The sequence below is a fragment of the Podarcis erhardii genome, assembly GCF_964252035.2.
Source record: "Podarcis erhardii genome assembly, chromosome: 14".
Lineage (NCBI taxonomy): Eukaryota > Metazoa > Chordata > Lepidosauria > Squamata > Lacertidae > Podarcis > Podarcis erhardii.
In genome coordinates, this window is record NC_138503.1 from 42,306,378 (window position 1) to 42,326,941 (window position 20,564).

At 46.8% G+C, this 20,564-nt stretch overlaps 1 protein-coding gene across 5 annotated transcripts in view; it reads left to right on the forward strand.

Annotated features, from left to right (window-relative positions):
* The window catches only part of PRKAR1B (protein kinase cAMP-dependent type I regulatory subunit beta), a 110,246-nt gene that overhangs the window by 66,157 nt on the left and 23,525 nt on the right, over positions 1–20,564 (forward strand). For all 5 annotated transcript variants that reach the window (XM_081839964.1, XM_081839965.1, XM_081839963.1 and 2 more), the window contains 2 exons: positions 13,950–14,010; positions 18,009–18,130. In XM_081839964.1, coding sequence (XP_081696090.1) covers positions 13,950–14,010; positions 18,009–18,130 — 183 coding nt within the window. The remainder of the gene's footprint in view (positions 1–13,949; positions 14,011–18,008; positions 18,131–20,564) is intronic.

Genomic DNA, 20,564 nt, shown 5'->3' on the forward strand with positions numbered 1-20,564 from the left:
ATTCCCCTCGTTTACTGACGCACGCGCACCAAACCCGAAAGTCAGTTGCCCTGTTGTTATCTTTTCATTCAGCAGCCTAACAGCCCATGGATAGAAGTTGTTCTTTACCCTGTTGGCGCAACTAATCATGCTTCTATATCTTCTGCCCGAGGGCAGGAGATCCAGAAAGTGCTGGCCAGGGTGTGAATCATCCCTGAGAATTTTCCTCACTCTCCTGAGGCAACGTTCTGCTGCTATTTCATTCAGCGGATTCACGGGACAGCCCATAATATCTGTCCCGTGAATCTGCTGGAAGGACTATTCATACAAGTCCTCCTTTTGGGCTTCCCATGGGCATATGGCTGGCCACTGTAGGAACAAGATGCTGGACTAGATAGGTCATTGGTCTGATCCTGCAGGCTCTTTGTACATTCTTATGTGATAGACAGGGACAGGGGAGGGCTTCAATGCAGTTCTTACTTAAAGGCAAATCTCTCAAATTCGTACTTTCTGAAACAATATGGGAAACATAGCCCGCCCCCACCCCCTGCATTGAAATTAGCAATTATCTGAATTTTGCAATGTAGTTCTCCAGCCAAGCATTGTTTACAAAATTTGTAGAATTGTAGAGTTGGAAGGGGCCACAAGAGCGATCTAGTCCAACCCCCTGCAATATATATATATTGGTGGGGGGGGGGAGCAAGGGTTCCTCTCCAATTCCCCCTCCACTGCTTTTGCAAACTTCGTTGATGGCTCCAGCCTCTGCATGGGGGGCACTGTTTGGGCTGCATAAGCAACGCAGTGTTATTATTTATACCATTCTTTCCACTGCCAAGCATTTTGGAAATGGCTGATCCGCTGTTTGGGATTGCTTTATGCAGTTTTTATTTTTTTAAAAATGAATTTACGATGTAAGGATTTACGTCTTTTGGACAGAACTTCTCTAGTTGTTGTTGCTTTAGATGCTTGGTAAAAGTAAGGGGTTTTGTTTGTTTGTTTTGTTTTTACTGGAAATGATAAAAAACTTGGTCAAGAGGGCCAGGGGCCTGCTCCAGATTACCAGAAGGAATGGGGAGACTGGGAGGGCTGGTTGGTGTTGCCCCCAAACAACTGCATTTGCTGTCCCATTCTTAAAAGTCACAGAACCCTGGAGCTGAAAAGGGTGAAATGGCCACGAGGACCTTCTAAGTAGGAGAGCCCCCTCATACTCTAGCTGGAGAGGAGGGATTACCAGTGTGGTCATGCAGTGGTTAGAGTGACAGACTAGGATCTGGGAGACCAGGGAGCCAGCGTGGTGTAGTGGGTAAGAACGGTGGACTTGTAATCTGGTGAATCGGGTTCGTGTCCCCGCTCCTCCACATGCAACTGCTGGGTGACCTTGGGCTAGTCACACTTCTCTGAAATCTCTCAGCCTCACTCACCTCACAGAGTGTTTGTTGTGGGGGAGGAAGGGAAAGGAGATTGTTAGCTGCTTTGAGACTCCTTAAGGCAGCAGTTCTCAACCTGTGGGTCCCCAGATGTTGTTGGACTACAACTCCCATCATCCCTGAGCTCTGGCCTTGCTAGCTAGGGATGATGGGAGTTGTAGTCCAACAACATCTGGGGACCCACAGGTTGAGAACTACTGCCTTAAGGGGAGTGAAAGGTGGGATATCAAATCCAAACTCCTCCTCTTCTTCCTCCTCCTCCTCCTCCTCCTCCTCCTCCTCCTCCTCCTCTTCTTCTTCTTCTTCTTCTTCTTCTTCTTCTTCTTCTTCTGGGTTCAAATCCTCCCTCAGCCATGAAGCTCACAGGGTGACCTTGGGCCAGCCACTCACTGTCAGCCTAACCTACCTCACAAGGTTGCTGTGAGGATTAAATGAGGAACAGGAGAACCACATATGCCACCTTGAGCTCCTTGGAGGAAAAAGTGTGACATTGATGCAAGAGCCAACAAGCAAATAAATAAAATTACAGTGGTGCCCCGCAAGATGAATGCCTCGCAAGACGAAAAACTCGCTAGACGAAAGAGTTTTCTGTCTTTTGAGGTGCTTCGCAAGACGAATTTCCCTATGGGATTGCTTCGCAAGACGAAACGTCTTGCAAGTTCTTGCAAGTCCCCCCCCTTTTCTAAGCCGCTAATAGCCGCTAAGCCGCTAATAGCCGTGCTTCGCAAGACGAAAAAAACGCAAGACGAAGAGACTCGTGGAACGGATTAATTTCGTCTTGCGAGGCACCACTGTACACAAAAGAAAGGAGTTTAGGGGAGAAATGGCTTCAAGGGTCCCACCGAAAGCACACACAAAAACACGGTCCTCTTTCTGAAGGCTTGTCAGGTCCTAATCTGGTTGGAAGGTAAGTAGGCGGGGGCTTGAATTTGCCCATCGCTCATTGGTGCCTGGACAGCCAGCAATGGCCACTTGCCATGATGGTTATGCTCTGGCTCCTCAGCTGGAGGAAGCAAAGCTTCTGAATATCAGTTGCTGGGGACCACAGGAGGGGAGAGGGCTCTTGTGGTCAGATTCTGCTTGGATGGGCCATTGGCCTGATCCAGCAAGTTCTCCTTACATTCTTAGGTTCATAGAAGAGTGAACAAGGCACACAGCACCTCACTTGGTGACAGCCTCCCTCACTATGGTGAGATGTATCTATATTTGAATTAAACTGTTTATTTCTACATTTGCATTCATGCACGTGCAATTCCAATGAGCCCTTTTTTGTCCTCTTGTTTTGGCAATACCTTAATAATAATAATAATAATAATAATAATAATAATAATAATAATTTATATCTCGCCCTCCCCAGCCGAAGCCAAGCTCAGGGCGGCTAACAACAATAAAATAGTACAACATTCTAAAATCATTTCATTATAAAATTAATTCAACTCAAATTGATGGCAACCATTAGGCTAAAGTTCTGTGAAGATTGCCAAAGGAGGGAGTCAGGCTGTGCCCTGACGAAAGGCCTGGTGGAACAGCTCTGTCTTGCAGGCCCTGCGGAAAGATGTCAAGTCCCACAGGCCCCTAGTCTCTTGTGACAGAGTGTTCCACCAGATTGGAGCCACAGCCAAAAAATCCCTGGCTCTAGTTGAGGCCAGCCTAACCTCTCTGTGGCCTGGGACCTTAGTGGCCAACCTAAGCCCAGGAGATGGGGGGGAAGCATATGAAGATGGGATGAGCTGCACTTACAGATTTCTGAGAGGAGAACTTGGTCTTCTGCCTCTCACAATATCTTCTGAGGTCAAATCTATTTGGCACCCTCTTTTGACAACGTGCAGGCGGTTTGGTATCCTTTCCTCACCAGAGTGCATTTGCCAGAGTTCTGTCCACTGTGTGCTTAAAGAAATGACCATTACTTTCCATGGAAAACCATTTTTTTTTTTGCACCGACTAAAAGATCACCGAGTCAGGTGGATTTCCCAATCTTTTCCAGTTCAGTCTGTCTAGCCTTGTAGCTTTCATTTAATTTTTTTTAACGTGTTCATCGTTCCCCCCTCTCTTTGGGATTCTCACCCTCTAAATATACCTGAAGACTTTCCACTGGCTTCTCTTGTTTGTCCAAAGTTTCCTTGATTGCTGTCCGCCTTGGAGAAGGGCGGCGGAGGGGACGGGACGTGCAAGGTTTAACAGAACGAAAAGCTGCAAAGCTTTAAATGCTTATCCTGCCCCCCATAAATCACTGCTGGATTTTTTAGCAATACTTCTGAACTCCTTTTCTGCTTGCTGAGATGTTTCTGGCAATGAGACATCCAGATGGAATATGGGGCCGCAGGTGCAGGAACATCAGAGCCACAGAGATTGAGACTGTCATCTCCCTGGCCAGTTGTGTGATGCTGTGTTTGCAAAAAACAAAACAAAAAAACCCCCTAATCGAAATGGCATCAGCTTTTATTTTCCTGATGCCATATCGTGTTGCAAATCCTGGACTCACTTCACTGCCCGTAAATCCCTTTTCGGCATTCTTCTTTTCTACTGAATCTTTGTGACTCTTGGATATACTTTTTTATTTTTTATTGCCTGGATACCAAATTCCAGTTTTCCAAAATGCATCTTATTGATAACCCTGCAGCATATGGTTTAGAAGTATCTTATTTTTTATGACCCTTTAACACATTCGGTTATTACTTTAAAGTAATAATAATAAATGACTTGTGTTCAGGGCTAGTCAGTTTAATAGCATACTGCTCTTCATGTATACCCAAGCGTAAGTTCCACTGAGTTCCACTGGAAAGTGTGCTTTAGGATCACAGTCTAAAGAATGTTCTTCATTCATCAGCTGTCTTTTATGCAGTGCATTGATTCATTCGTTGAGACATTAAATTTGCATAATTTATTATTAGCATTTATATCCCACTTTTTTCTCCAAAGAGATCAAGGTGGCATACATGGTTCTCCCTGTCCTCCACAACCACCCAGAGAGGTAGTGACTGGCCCAAAGTAACTCAGAGTGGGTTTCATTGCTGAAAGGGGATTTGAACCCTGGTCTCCCAGGTGCCAGTACAGCACTCTAATCTCACCCACTACTGCCCCAGTACTGTAATATTACTGCATATTATAAGGACAGTGTCAAAATGGTGAGTGTTTCGTGCAAACATTCGCCCTGTGAGATGGGTTCCTCCATTTTGGCCATAATTTTTACATGGGGGAAGGGGACTGGAAAAACAAGCTGATGTTGTTTCTGCTTTCAGAGAAAGGCCAGAAAGCATTGTGCTTACTTTGAAGTGTCATCACTTAGCCAAAGATGATTGGTACATGTTGTTATTGTCAGGAGTTCAGCCTACACTTGAGTAGGAGCCAGGGATAGACACATGCCTGACTGGCATGTTCCCTCCCTCCTGGTCAATCGTTCGGGAGCTTCAAAAGCTTTCTTCTGCCCGAACATCACAGCAACCAATGCCAACAGACACCAGCACACTTAGGGATCCGCAGAGTTTATGCATCATACTTAACAGACCTCAGCAACTCAGAATTTTGGCTAATCTACTTTATTTACATATAAACACACACATGGAGCACTGCAGCATGGCTCCCTCTCTTTCTAGCATCAGACAGCTAAGAGAAAAAGAACAAAGGGCAATAGTCCCATTTCACGGAACACAGTAACACAAACATCCTGTCTCCGTCACTTCCCACTCTGTGGAGTCAAAACATATACTGTCATGTGAAAGACAAAAATCCCATAACTGCAATCATGGAGCAGGAATTCTAACAGTTATGACATCATCACCCTAGCCACATGATCCTCAATTGGCTATATAATGTAGCCGTCAAGAAGACAAATCTCTTAAAGAAGAATTTAAGAGGATCAATGAATCAGAACAAAATGGTGCAGAAGACACAGGTTCCAGGAACACTCTTGGAGAACTTGTCTGGGGCCCTCAGGCTCCCACTTCTGCGCCAAAAATGTCCATACACAAAAGTTGTAACTTTGCCCTGCAAATGACCAGAACCTCCATACAGGTACATTTCAGAGATGTGCCTTTCAGAGAAGTATCAGTCTAAACAACAGAAAGCTAGAAAGAGAAGTCACTGTAGAAATAAAGCTACAGGGATAGTCTGAGAACCTGGAGGTTCCTCACTCTTGTCTTATCTCCATGCAAACTCCTCTTCCGCAAACTGAGTTGCATTCACATTTGCAGAAGGTACATACTTGAATTCAAACCTCCCCTCTGAAAATAGTGACAGTCTGGAAGTGCCCTTCAGTGTCCAAAGGTCTCTTCCTACAGGAAGCAGCTGTAGGTTAGTTTTGTTGTTGTTGTTAAGAGTTTTATTCTTTCACCCTCCTTCCAAGCTGAATTCCTGCTTTCCCATCTCTGGCCTGCTTTTCCTTTAAACTATTCCAGGCTGTGGTTGTGCAGCCCTGCCTGGCTCCTTGATTACTGCTTCTTAAAATTCTTCTGCGCCCACAGTCATTTTCAAAGAGCAGTAGATGCACCATCTGCCTTTGCTCCCCCCCCCCACAGCCCGCCCACCTCCTTCTCCCTCCAAGCCTATCGCCACAAGGCACGCACCTGCCTGGTTTTCCACAGCCGCCAACTTGGGTGCATGCGCCAGTTGAAGTTTCCACCCTGGACACTGCTGCTGGAGGACATGGGTGAATGCACAGTGTCCAGTTTTCCACTTGCTGTCCCACGCTGAGCTGTCAGGCTTTGGCGAGGGCTTGTTGTTAGAACGTCTAGCATTTCCAGGGCTCAGGCATCCTCCAGGATCAGGAGCCAGGTTCATCCGACGGGGAGGTCAGATAAGGGTCAGAGCCGGCCAAGGCAGTTTGCAGCAAACACCCCAGCAAGATAGGCCTGAGCACACATCGTGTGTTTTTTCAGCACTTATCTTACAGAGCCTGTCACTCAGCGAAAGAACATCTGCTTTGCACAAATCTGATCCCTGGCATTTCTGTTTAAAGTAGAGATGGGAAACTGGTGGCTGTCCAGATGTTGTTGGATATCAGCTCCCATCAGCCCTGATGGTCAGGGATGATGGGAGTTGTAGTTTAGCAACAGCCAGAGGGCCACAGAATCTGACATGGCTTGAAACCACGGCGAGCCTAGGCCTGTATTGGCCCTAGACCAAGGGTGGAGAACTCTCAAGTGACCGGTTTTTGCCGGCTTGCAAAGCACCGTGCCTGGGACTTCACAGGTGCTGACTTTCAGGAGCAAACTCTGCTTTGACGCAGCTGCATCGTTATGTAACCTACACCTGATGCCATGCATGATATCAGTTCTGGTGTAGGATGGGTAGGTGTGACTTGGCCAGGCCAACATATCCTTGTGGGCCCAAACAGAGAGGCCCACTGGACCTAACAAAGCAAGCTGCCTTCAGTGAGCCAGTAGGCCGAAGCCAGCTCTCAGTACCAAACCATGTTCCATCCCTGCTGTCTCCAGGGAAGAGCTGGAGAGCTTCTCAAATAAGGCAATAATGGTCTACAGGTCTACAATGGTCTACAATAATGGTCTACACAACACCCAAGGTGTTGTGGCACCTGAGGTGGAATGCCCCACTGATGTTCCCACAATGTAGGGGGGCAAACTCCATAAGGTCTTCTCTTCAAGAAGCCCTTGAGGAGTTGCCCCCACTGGGTAGGGGGGCAGATCGTTTATAGATTCCCACACACACCTGTTCAGTGGTGGAGCTATGTACCAGCTTTGCCTTTTAGGAGAAGATGGTAAAAGCCACACCTCTCAGTGGAAGGGAGATCTGTCTCCTTGCACCTAGAGGCCAGGGAGACCCATGGCAAAGCTGGGTGTTGGAATGGGGGTGCCTCTCCTTGGAAGGTTGCTGCCTCACCCTGCCTTATGGACGTGATGACACTGATGATCAAGCTAAATCAGTGGTAGCAGCTCTCTAGGGCTCTCCATAGAGGTCCTTCCAGCAATGCTACTCAAGGTGGTATGGTGTAGTGGTTAGAGTGCTGGACTCAGCTTCAAATTTCCACTCAGCCATGAAACTTTGCTATGTGGCCTTGGGTCAGCTCTCAGCCTAATGTGCTGCACAAGATTGTTGCAAGGATAAAATAATAATAATAGAGAGACATATGCTTACCACCGTGAACTGCTTTGAGGAAAAGCTGTGCTATAAATGTAAATCCATAATCAACAGTCTTGGTGCAGCATATGTGTTCAGTGGGACAATCCTTGAGTGTCAAACAAGTTTAATTATTGTTCCCGGCATCTGGGAACTATAGTTGTATGGCGACGTGCTAAGGAACCCTCTTGCAGAAGCTTTCCAGAGTTCCTTGCAGGAAGCCATAACACTTAAAAAAAGGTAAAGAAATGAGATGGTTTCTCAGTGCAGGTGGTTATTTCTTTATAAAGCCACCCACGCTTGCTATGTGCTGTATAAAACGTAGAAACAACAGACACCCCTGCCCTCAGGCTTAAGCTCTGAAACGATAAAGACACAATTAAGGACAAAAGAAAAGAAAAGCACAAGGGGAAGGAGGATCAGACTGGGAAGGCCAAGGTGAGCAGCTGTCAGAAGAGGGCAAGGGTTGGGTCCCCCTCCTCACCGCTGAGGCAGAAGGACCAAGTGGCAGTTGGGTGAGGCAGGCCAATGGAAAGGGCCTCGATGCGACTCCCTCAGTTTAGCTGCTGGTGAAGTCCTGTGATACTCATCCTATAAAGGCAGCATCATCTATCCTGGTCGTATGTCCAGTTTTCCACATTTCCACATCAGTTTGATTTTTTTTTAATTCACCCCATTTTTGTGTGAATTTCTCCTAATATACACATAGAATAAAAAAATCCTATAGTTGGAAGGGATCCCAAGAGTTGTCTAGTCCAGCTCCCTGAAATGCAGAAATCATTGCTAAAGAATCCCTGACAGATGGCCATCCAAGCTCTGCTTAAACACCTCCAGGGAAAAGTGTCCATTACCTTCCAAGTGGGTTCACTCCACCGTTAAACAGCTTTTGCCCTCAGAAAGTTCTTCCTAATGTTGAGTCTGAATCTCCTGGCTTATAATTTGAATCCATTGGTTCGGATCTTACCCTTTGGAGCAGCAGAAAACCAGCTTGCTCCATCTTCCATGTGGCAACCCTTCCGATATTTGAAGGTGGTTATCTTATCTCCTCTCAGTCTTCTCTTATCCAGGCTAAACACACTCAGCTCCCTCAACAGCTCAGTTTCCAGACCTTTTATCATCTCAGTCGCCCTTCTCTGCACATGTTCCAACTTGTCAACATCCTTCTTAAACACATTTTTGCAAAGCGATGTCCACCAATATAATGCCTTTTTGTGGGTTATTTTCACTGATATATGGATTTTAATGCAGAGTTTCACTCTAATACAGCCTTTCTTGACCTTCTGTCCCCAGATGTTGTTGGACTACAACTCCCATCATCCCTAACTATCAAGACCAGCAGTCAGGGATGATGGGAGCTGTAGTCCAACAACAGCTGGGGAGCCAAGATTGAGAAAGGCTGTGCGGTGGTACCTTGGGTTAAGAACTTAATTCGTTCTGGAGGTCCGTTCTTAACCTGAAAACTGTTCTTAACCTGAGGTACCACTTTAGCTAATGGGGCCTCCTGCTGCCGCCGCTGCGCAATTTCTGTTCTCATCCTGAAGCAAAGTTCTTAACCCGAGGTACTATTTCTGGGTCAGCAGAGTCTGTAACCTGAAGCGCCTGTAACCTGAAGCGTCTGTAACCCGAGGTACTACTGTTTATTTATACACATTTCTTGGCTGGAGAACTACACAGCAAAATTCAGAGAAATGTGAATGTCAATAGTATAGCCATGTTTCGGTTCAGGTATTGTTTCAGCATTCACATTTCTTCCCCACCTCCATCCCTGAATTGATGCCTTTTTGGCAGGGTTGGTATCAGATTATTTGTTGCCTGAAGCGAAGCAGCCAATATACACACCTCCCCCCCATCACAAATCAAGGTGCTTGGTACATACCCAAGTCCAGCCAACTTATTTTGGCACCTGAATGCAGAAACTCCTCCAGGGGCCTCTCCCATCTCCCTGGCACAAATAATAAATTAGATGACTAACAAATTGCTGCCCTTTCATGACACCCAGATTTGGGTGCCTCTGAGGCTACCGCTTCACCTTGCCTGAGGGGTAAGGCTGCTAGCTGAATAAAGGTCATCGCTTGGAGAATGAGCTTACTGTCGGCATAGAGAAGGATGCCCTCTGCTTGCTCCTTGTAGCCCTGTCCACTTCCTTGTCTCCTCTCTTAGTTTATCAGCACCCTTTCCTCGCGCGGAAGACGAGGCAGGTGCCCTTTCCCCCTTTGCTATAAGCAAACATCACAGTGTTTGTTTACGGCTTAGCCGCCCAGCCCAGCTTCTGCTTACCCGGTCCTTGATAGATTAACATGTCACCCCTCTGCTAAGTCTTTTTTTGTGGCCTCCTCTAAGTGTGGGGCTGGCAGGTGCGGAGCCACAGAAGAGGAAGACAGGAAGTGATTTGGTACAGCTCGGCATTAAGTCTGCAAGCTTGAACCGGCTAATTGGTGTGATAAATCGGTTAAAGCGTTGATTGCAGATCTGAAAAGCCTTGCAGTTAAACAGGGGAGCTGTGCACAGTGGGGCGTGGATCGCTCTGAGGCTGCTTCCCAGCAGCTGGAAGGAAAGGAGGGTGGAGCCCCCCACTGCCTGGAGAGTGTCCGCCTCCAAAACAAAGCCCCCCTGGATGAAATGGCCCATGCAGCCCAGTCTTATGCATCTTTGCTGGGAAGTTAGCCACAATGAGTTCCACTAAACCTGCTCCTAAAGAGAGGGTGGCCATTTATATCTAATAAAACAAAAACAAAACACCTGCATGTGTATTTGCATATGCTAATTTGTATGTGTCGGTGCAAATTTAGAAATTGTTATTATAATTTTAGATAGGAATTCACCATAGTGGGGAGGACTGGGGTAGCTGAGTCGGTAGAGCGGGAGACTCTTACTCTCAGGGTTGTGTGTTCAAGCCCCACTTTGGGCAAAAGGTTCCTGTGTTGCAGGGGTTGGAACCAGGCAGAGGGCCTTCTCGGTAGTGGCGCCCGCCCTGTGGAACGCCCTCCCACCAGATGTCAAAGAGAACAACAACTACCAGACTTTGAGAAGACATCTGAAGGCAGCCCTGTTTAGGGAAGCTTTTAATGTTTGATGCATTACTGTACAGTGGTGCCTCCCAAGACGAAATTAATCCGTTCTGTGAGGCTCTTCGTATAGCGGTTTTTTCGTCTTGCGAAGCAAGCCCATTGACAGTTTAGCGGATTAGCGCTATTAGCGGTTTAGCGGCTTTTAGCAATCAGCTGTTAAGCGGCTTATCAGCGGATCAGCTGATAAGTGGCTTAGCGGCTTAGGAAAAGGGGGGGGGAGGGGGAAAAACCCGCAGGAACTCGGAAGACATTTTCGTCTTGCGAAGCAAGCCCATAGGGAAATTCGTTTTGCGAAGCGCCTCCAAAACGGAATACCCTTTCGTCTAGCGGGTTTTCCGTCTTGCGAGGCGTTCGTCTTGCGGGGCACCACTGTATTTTAATATTTTGTTGGAAGCCGCCCAGAGTGGCTGGGGAAGCCCAGCCAGATGGGTGGGGTAATAATAATAATAATAATAATAATAATAATAATAATAATAATAATTAGACTTAGATGACTCTCGTGGTCCCTTCCAACTCTATGACTGTGTCCAGGTGACCTGTGTGCCTGCTCAGGCCCCTTGAACAACATAATAACATGAGAAGATCCTGCTGGATCAGGCCAATGGCCCATCTGGTCCAGCATCCTGTTCTTACAATATCCACTTAGATACCTCTGAGAAACCTTCACACAGGATCGGAACACAAGAGCGCTCTCAGCTCCTGAGGTTTCCAGCAGCTGAATTCAGAAGCATTGCTTCCTCCAGCGGTGGAGGCAGAGCATAGCCATCATGGCTAATAGCCCAACCACGGCTGGGAAATTTCGTGGGTGCTCTTGCTCTCCCTCCTTAGCGTTCCTCGTCTTTGAGCTGGGAGGCCTTTCAAACAAAGGGCAGTGCTGTGGCCACCCTTTAAACAGAGATCTTACCTTAGGCAAAGCAGGGCACAAGACCACCTGCTCCCAAGTGTTATTTATTTGTGTATCAGATCTTAATACCCAGTTGTACATTATGAGGGGAGGTTACAAAAATTCAGAATGAAAAGCAACTGGCATGTAGGATTGCAACCTTAGGAGCGGCTGCCTTTCTCTAGATTTCATCCATCCATCTTAATTCACAGCCCTTTACATACTCCAGGGCACATGCAGAACTCCTGTACGAACAGGTTTCTCCATTCACTCCAGTGGAGAGGAAAGCTCTCTGCATGTGTTCCTGTGTGTGTCCATAATTTCCCCCTTTCACTATAGGCTCCCTTATATCCGGTGCTTCCGCGCCCCCCCCCCCCCAGGGAGACAGAGACATATATAAGATAGGAAACCAGGCGACGAGCTCCATTCTCAATCAGGCCTTTGGGGACACAGCACTGTCACTTGAATAGCTTCCTCTTGTTTTAATTACAGGCTTGCTTAACTTTTAGAGGATAACGAGGCAGTTTAATCGAGCGATTAACAGATAGATGCTTCTGCTTAGCCTTTCTTGTTGAGAAGAAAAAAAGAGTGATGGGCCCAGATTCACCCAGCTTGGTTTCATTTGGTCTGTGTGGTGAGAAAGCTGGCAGAGCTCCGCCAAGCATTAATTTGACCCCCCCCCTTTTGCTTTTCCTTCTTGGGGGCTTAACTGATCCCAGGTAGAGCTGCAAAAGAACTTTCTCCTTAGGCTGTTTGCTTTGGCAGCGCTGAAGTTTCGGAGGAGCAGGGAGACAGCAGCAGAAGCAGTCCAAAACAAGAAAACAAAAACTGCAAGTGTACGTTGTGGGAAATAACTTGTGCAGCTTGGCAGCACAAACTGTGTTGTGCAGCATGGGGAATGGCGTGGCTCAGTGACAGGACATTTGTCTTGCATGCAGAAGGTTCCTGCTTCAATCCCTGGCACCTCCAGGTAGGGCTGGGAATGTCCCCTGCCTGAAACTCTGGAGAGCCACCGCCAGTCAGTGTAGCCCATGGGTAGGCAAACTAAGGCCCGGGGGCCAGATCCAGCCCAATCACTTTCTAAATCTGGCCCGTGGATGGTCTGGGAATCATCGTGTTTTTACATAAGTAGAATGTATACTTTTATTTTGAATGCATCTCTGGGCTATTTGTGGGGCATAGGAATTTGTTCATCCCCCCCCCCCAAATAATATAGTCCAGCCCCCCACAAGGTCTGAGGGACAGTGGACCAGCCCCCTGCTGAAGAAGTTTGCTGACCCCTGGTAGATCATATTGAGCCAGGTGAACCCAGTGGTCCTGTCTTCCTAAGGGTGGGGAACCGATGACCCTCCAGTTATTGCTGGACTCTGACTCCCATCAACCCCAGCTAGCGTTTTATTTCTTTATTGCATTTGTACACCACCTTTCTCTTCTAAGGAGCTCAAGGTGGTATACATGGTTCTCCTCTTCCCCATTCCATCTTCACAAGAACCCGGTGAGGTAGGTTAGGCTGAGAGGCAGTGAGTGGCCCAGTGAGCTTCATGGCTGAGTGGGGATTCGAACCCTGCTCTCCCATGTCCTAGTCCAACACTTTCACCATTATGCCACGCTGGCCAATGATCAGAGATTATGGGAGCTGGAATTTCTACAGCAGGGGTCAGCAAACTTTTTCAGCAGGGGGCTGTTCCACTGTCCCTCAGACCTTGTGGGGGGCCAGACTATATTTTGGGGGGAAATAATGCAAGAGGACCACGAACACTGGTGGCTGCTTACCTGTGTCTTGCAAGCGGCAGGGGCTGGCGGCAGGACGATGAGCGGTGTGTGAAAGGGCTCTGGAGAGGAGCTGCTTAAAATGGCGGCCGCTCGAGCATTGCTGCTGCTGGCACCAACAAAGCCCAGCCCCCTTCCTCCTCTAGGCAGGGCGGGGAGAAGCCAGGAGGAGGGAGGGAGTAGGTGTCGCCACCACCACCATGTGAGGGAGAAGGAGGGAAAGGGAAAGAACGCATGTGCTGGCGATCCACGCGGTGATTCCCAGACCGTCCACGGGCCGGATCCAGGCAATTGGGCCTGATCCCGCCCACGGACCATAGTTTGCCTACCCATGTTCTAGAGGGTCACAGGTTTCCCCACCTCTGGGGTGGCAGATAATTACATTTAGTTTTGGGAGTCCCGTGGTTCACATGCTGCTGGGCTGTAACAGGAATCCTGTGGACTAAATATTGGTTCAGAGGCACTTTGATACTTCTCAGGCACAGCTCATGCACAAATATGTGATATACCAGAAACTAAAGCAACAACAGCAGACAACTAAAACAACAACAAATGCTACAAAAAGGCACAGTTACATATAAGATGTTAAACGGGACTTTTTGACTTAGCAATGACCCTTCCAACAGGAGACAACTTCTGGCTGGCCACTGCTGGAGAGACAGACTGCTAGACAGCATGGACTTTTTTCTCCAATTCCTACAAGGCAATGCTTATTGGCTTCACTTACTCCCTTTTCTCATTCTCTTTCAGGGCAGCACCCTGAGGAAGCGGAAGATGTACGAAGAATTCCTCAGCAAGGTCTCCATTTTGGGTGTGTTGCCTTTCCTTTCCTTTTGGATATTGTTGCACCGATGAAAAATATACGGTGGTCGAGCGGTAAAAAAACCATCAAGGAAATACGCGGAAAGCCTGTGTGCACATGTATAAAGCCTGGTCTACACAACACAGCAAATTAAGGCTGTAAGAACAGGCTGCTGTACTTCAGACTGCAGGTGGAAGATGCATCTTTAAAAAGAAAAGAGGAAATCTCCCATATGTAAAATTACTCTCAGCAATTCAAAAACAACCACAGCTGGCAGTGGGCTTAGTTAGAGCATTTCTCCCTGATGAGCTGGACATTTTCTGTCTTGTTTTTGTGGGAGGGTTTTTAATATAGAGGAGCCTCCAAAAATGCCTTTTTCTCCCACCCACACAATCTGAAGTGGTGCAGTCCTTTCTGCCACCGCCCTCACATGGGGTTCGCTGTAGCCCAATGGTTCCCAAACTCAATATTCTGAAGATCATTGGGAAATTGTTTAGGATCTTGGCAGACCACCTGTTGACTTTTCTGCCAGTTCATAGCAATTGAAATGCACTATTCTAGCTACTGTATGGTCCCTCCCCCCATTCTGTTGTTGTTGTTGTTGTTACTTTTATATCCTGTCTTTCCTCTGAGGAGCAAAAGCTGCTGTTCATAATTCTGCTCTGCTCCATTTTTATCCTCACAACAACCCCTAGCCCAAAATCACCCAGTGAGGAAGAGGAGGAAGCTGTAAACAGGATGCAACCTAAGATGTATCAGTGTAAACAACCAAGAGGTAGAGAGAGAAGTCGGCATAGATTTAAAGGTAGAAGGATAGTTTGGGAACATGGAGAACTCTCACTTTTGTCGGCGTTAGCTTTGTGCAGACCCCTCTGTTGCAAGGTGAGTTGCAACCAACAGCTAAAGCAACAGATACAACTCTTTTCTTTGTACAGTAGGCTACATTCCAGCCATTTATAAGCAAGAGGTTTACACACACACAGAGACACACACGCTCCATCCAGGCAAGCAAGAGGCATTAGCACAGGACACATTCCAGGCAAAAAGGTGTGTAAGGGGTGTGGCTTGCAGTGAGTCCCCAAGGGCCAGGCACAAAGGTCTGGAAAGCCTCACTTAGTCTCTGGACTGAAATTCCTCACCCCTGATCTAGTTGAAGTGGCAGCATAACTCTTATCCCAAGGATATTAGACAGGAGTCTTTGCTCGCCCATCCCGGGGGACTGAACCTAGGGCCCTCTGCATGCAGATAGAATAATTTGCCACGGGCTGGTTCACAGGTGTACTGGAGTGGGAGAGGATGGCCACCCAGCCGCCAGCGGTCACAAACGCATTTGTTACTTTGAATGAAATGTTGGCAACAACAACACTGATTTAATACCAAGACTTCACCTTAGCATCTTCCTGGCAGAGATAAGAAAGACACAGGACTCCTGGCATGGGCGGTCATAATTTTCCTCTTCTCCCATGCCTACCACAGCAGGGTTTTGTACGAGTACAACCCTTCCTGGAATAGTTGAGCAGTCATTCTCTCCCCCCCCCCCACACTCCCTGATAATCCTTGCAATCATTTCTCATTTGGGCAGTCAGAAAATGCAGGGAGTGTGGAGAGATATGATTGTGCCATAAACTATTAGGTTTCCCAGTTGACAGGTGAGAAATGTCCCCCCCCCCCCACTAGATGAAAGCAGTTCTTAATACTGCTTGTATGTTTAGTCGGAATTCCCTTTCTTGTAACTTGAAGCCATTGGTTCGGGTCCTAGCCTCCAGAGCAGGAGAAAACAAGCTTCCTCCATCTTCCATTTGAGAGCCCTCTGGCTTGGTAAAAGGCAGCTTCAAGGTGTTCATATGCGTTCATGTATTGAGCGCACCATTTGAAGGGCTCTCAGAGGACAGTTCTTAATTGGAGGACTGTGGTCCAAGTCTGGATTAAAGATAGATAACTGACTGACATTGCTCATCAACAGGGAACAGGATGAGTGGGCATGCAAGTCTCCTTGACACAGCCAGCCCCACTATGACTAAATGTATTGGAGTTCTATTTAAATTGGAGTAATGATTTTTAAAATGGCACCTACACATTAAAAAATAAACTATGCAAACTTTATGCAAATCTGCACCCTCTTTTCGGCCTCTCTTTTTTTTGCCCTACCATTAGGCAGAGTGGGGCAGCTGCCCCAGGCAGCATCATTGGCACCCTACCTATAAAAAGAAGTACGGTATTTGGTCCATAACCATGGGGAGGAGGGGCAATAGGACCCTAGCTGGCTCAGATCTAACTCTGGATTTTCAGCTTTTATTTAAAGCAACAACAAAGCACGAAAGCCTGCATCTTCCAAATTATTCGCAGTATAAAACCTGCTCCCACCTCCTAAGATTCTGGAATCACTCACAGTCACCAGAGCCTCGTTTTTAGATGCCATCACATTGAATTTAATATTATTCAGATGTAATAGCATTAAATTACTCCCGCCATATCAGATTACCTGTATTTCACCCTCTGTAAGTTTAGGCCCCCACACTGCTAAAATTTCTGGCTGCAGGCTTGAAGAGGCTGCTAGCAGGTGGGTCAAAGTTGTTTCTCACCTTCAACCTTAACAGATACAGTCATACCTCGGGCTGAAGTAACTTCGGGCTGAGCATTTTCGGGTTGCGCTCCGTGGCGACCCATAAGTAACGGAGCACGTTACTTCTGGGTTTTGCCGCTCACACATGTGCAGACGCTCAAAATAACGTAACGCACATGCACAGAAGCAGCAAATCGCGACCTGCGCAGACACGAGTTGCATTTGCTTCAGGATGTGAACGGGGCTCCGGAACGGATCCTGTTCGCATCCAGAGGTACCTCTGTATAAGAAGGGACCTGCTGGATCAGACCAGGGGCCAATCTGGTCCAACATCCTGCTCCCACAGTGGCCAGTCAAGGTGCCTCTGGAAAGCCAGCAAACAAAGCACAAGGACAATAGCTGTCTTCCACTGTTGTTTCCCAGAGACTAGGGAAACATCTTTGTACCTCTGCTGAGTTCGCCCCTCTTCTCTACTGTAACCTTCCCTGAATCTGTATCTCCCCTGAATCCTGCCTACTGCCTGCTGTCCCCTGTTAGGTGCCCTTTATATTTCCAATCCTCACTGACTCCTCAGCCTCCCAATCCTATTACAGTGGTGCCTCGCAAGACGAAATTAATCCGTTCCGTGAGGCTCTTCGTCTAGCGGGTTTTCCGTCTTGCGAGGCGTTCGTCTTGCGGGGCACCACTGTACACCACCAACATTATCCTGGTTTGCACCCTGCAACACACCTGTTAGACAATATCCCTTTACCATTTTGCTTGGGGAGGGGAAATGCACTTGATCTTCTTATTGCATCACGAAAAGGAAAACTTGCAATTACCCTTGCAATGCTTAGCGAAAGGTCTGGGATATCATCCGTTCCAGACTGCCAGAAAGGACCTGCATTGCAGTGATAATTTTAAGAGTGCCAATTACGGCAAATCAGAGCGAGCAATGGAAAGGTCCCAGCACCTGCACTTGTAAGAGGCAAATTAAATCCATTTATCATTTTAAGTGCAAATGCAAAGGGCAAAATTTCTTTTAAACGTAGGGATGCCCAACCCTGTGTAAGTTATCCACCATTTTGACGGAAGGACGTGGGCAGGGTGAAATGGGTTTTGATTGGTGCTTAGGGTTGCCATAAGTCCGGAATTTCCCTGACATAGCTGGAATACTGCAGTTGGAAGCAGTGCCCAGGTGGAAATCACTGAAATGTCAGTGAAAATCCGGACAGATGGCAACCAATGTCTGAAGTCTAGATTTTGGCGAATTCCCTTAAAAATAGCTTTAAAACTTCAAAAAGCTCAACTTTGGGCAAAACTAAAAAAGAAAGAAAAAAGCTCAACAACTTTTGTGTCTGGAATGGTGCTTGCACAAAAGGTCTGTTAAACTTTTAGAGGCAAACCAACACAAATAAAACAGCTGCACTGAGAAAATCCCTCCTTGTGTTCTTCTATGTTTCAGAATCTCTCGACAAATGGGAGCGGTTGACTGTGGCAGATGCTCTAGAACCCGTCCAGTTTGAAGACGGAGAAAAGATAGTTGTTCAGGGAGAGCCAGGAGATGACTTTTTCATCATCACAGAGGTAAGCCTGGCTTTCTAACCCGGCACAATTCCCGAAAGTGTTTATAACTATCAAGTGACTGTGTTGCATCGTCTCCCATAACTGGGACCGCGGGTAAGATTCCAAGCTCAGAACTGCAAGGAGGCCTTGTGCAAGCGAACATTAGAGTATGTGAGCCGGTTTTGCAAACTGAGCGCATGGATTGATGTGCTGCGGATAAAAGCAAAAGCAACTGTTTTGCAAATAATTCTGGGTGCAGATTCAACTGGTGTTGTGTGTGTTGGCAACCGTCAATCTTGGGAGACAGTGGAGGAGCCTGCCTTTGGGGGTGAAGTCAAACTGTTGGGAGTCTGCAGCATCTGCTGTGGCTGTAGAGACCAACACGGGAGAGACATGTTTTGTTGCAGCTGGGGCAAATGAAGGCGTCCGGTTGTGCTGATGCAGATGCACAATGGTGTGCGCTCCTTTCAGTGGTCATTCCTCCTCTGGTCACTGTCATGGATGCAAAACCTGACTTTCTGTCTTTCTACTTTCTTGGGGTGTATGCTTCCTTTGGGAGCCTTGAGTTAGTTCATTTTGTCTAAACGTTTTGCATACTGCCCTTTGCCAGTAGGCCCCAGAGCAATTTGCATCCATAAAAACATGAAACAGAACAATGGGGGGGGGGGGGAAATGCACCAAAATGAAAAGAATTCCATACCTCCAACACACAGGGAAGAAAGGGGGGGGGGGGTTGCAGCATTAAAATATTCGCCAGGTCTATAAAAGCCCAACCTTAAAAAACCAGGAATTCTTCACCTTACCCCTCCTCCAAAAGCCTGCCCATAGAGATGTTGACCTGTTTTCTAGAATACGGTGGAATCTCAGTTTTTGAGCACCTCTGGCACTGAACGATTCAGAACCCGAACGCAAAAACCTGGAAGTGAATGCTTCCGTTTTCAAACGCGCCTCAGAAGTCAAACGGCTTCCGAGGCATGTTTCTCCATTTTCTCAATGGAATTTGCTGACCACCCATTGCTCCTTAGTTGTCGAACGTTTCAGAAGTCAAACGGTCTTCCAGAACAGATTACGTTTGAAAACTGTTAAGTTCTGCATTACGTTTGAGCTTTCGCACAATGTAAAAGCCAATCATGGAATATAGTGCTCATTTCCATGCTTTTTGCTTCCAGAAAAAAATCCATTTGCAAATAATATGGGAATCAGTGCTATACTTGTGCTATTATCACACTATTGTTCCAGAAGCAGCTTCTAACATCATGTGAAAGCTCAGCTTTAATGTGGAAATTAAAAGTTAGGGAAGTGTTGTTTATTTTTAATTGAGATTCTACAACAAATTTTAGCATGATCAAAAATTCAAATTACATTTTATATTTTCAATTCTCTCTCTCTCTCTCTCACACACACACACGACTTCCCCCAACTTCCCTTTCTAGTTTATTACATATTCATTTCTTTAGCATTAAGGAAGTGTTGTGAAAGTGGAATAACCCACCACGTGAATGCAGCCACTGAGAAATACTTCGTAGCCCAGTTGCCACTCTTTCCCAGAACTGCAATTCCCAGAGAGAGAGAGAGAGAAAGTATATGAGTGTTAAACTGCTTCAGGTCTGTAGCATAGATTTATTCAGCAACTCTGCAGTCCTGAACTTTTGGTTCTCATCACAGTTTGGGGCTGCAATTTAAAACCTCGTTTCATGGGGATTTACAGCCATAACAGACCTGGAGAATTTAGCACTCTGTGCCGAAACAGCAGGGAGTTGCCTGCCTCCCACTTATCTCTATACCTCCCCCCTGCTGTTTCCAAGCCGGTGTGCTGGGTTGAAACACAGGTGTGAGCTGTATCCGTGTGTAGGGTGTGTGTGTGTGAAGTGGGGGGCTGAGAAAGAATTCCGAAATAAGGGAGCACATCTATGCGATAATATTCTTTTGGCTAAATTAATAATGTTGCATTTGGTTTTGCTGGATTGTATCCTGCCCGATTGTTGTTGTTTTCTTTCCATATTTTATTTCTTTGCTTTTCTGATAAGATTCCACGTCAATAAAGCATAAACAAAAACGATACAACAAAGAAAAATATTTCCTTTCAAAGATTTGAAATAATTGACAAAAAATCAGAAAACGTGGGAGGGGATGAGTTTCCCCCATCTCTGCCTTAGGTTGACTTGTGGTGAGGGGATTGGCTCATTCATTGGGTCTGAGAGTCTTATTCAAGACAGGTAAAATATTTCCCCCTGCTCTCCTGGGTTTCTGGATTCCCCATGGCCTGACACATACACACACTTATTCAACAGTGTGTGATTGAAGTCACCTGTGTGCCCTACAAGTGCCTTTCTGCCCTTCTCTCTCTCCGCTCTCATCCTGAAGCACCTGTCCTCAGCATGGCCAGTTAAAAGGATCTGGTGTAGTTTGGTTCAATGTGCGGAAACATGTGTTTTCAAAGTGAAAATGCATACAA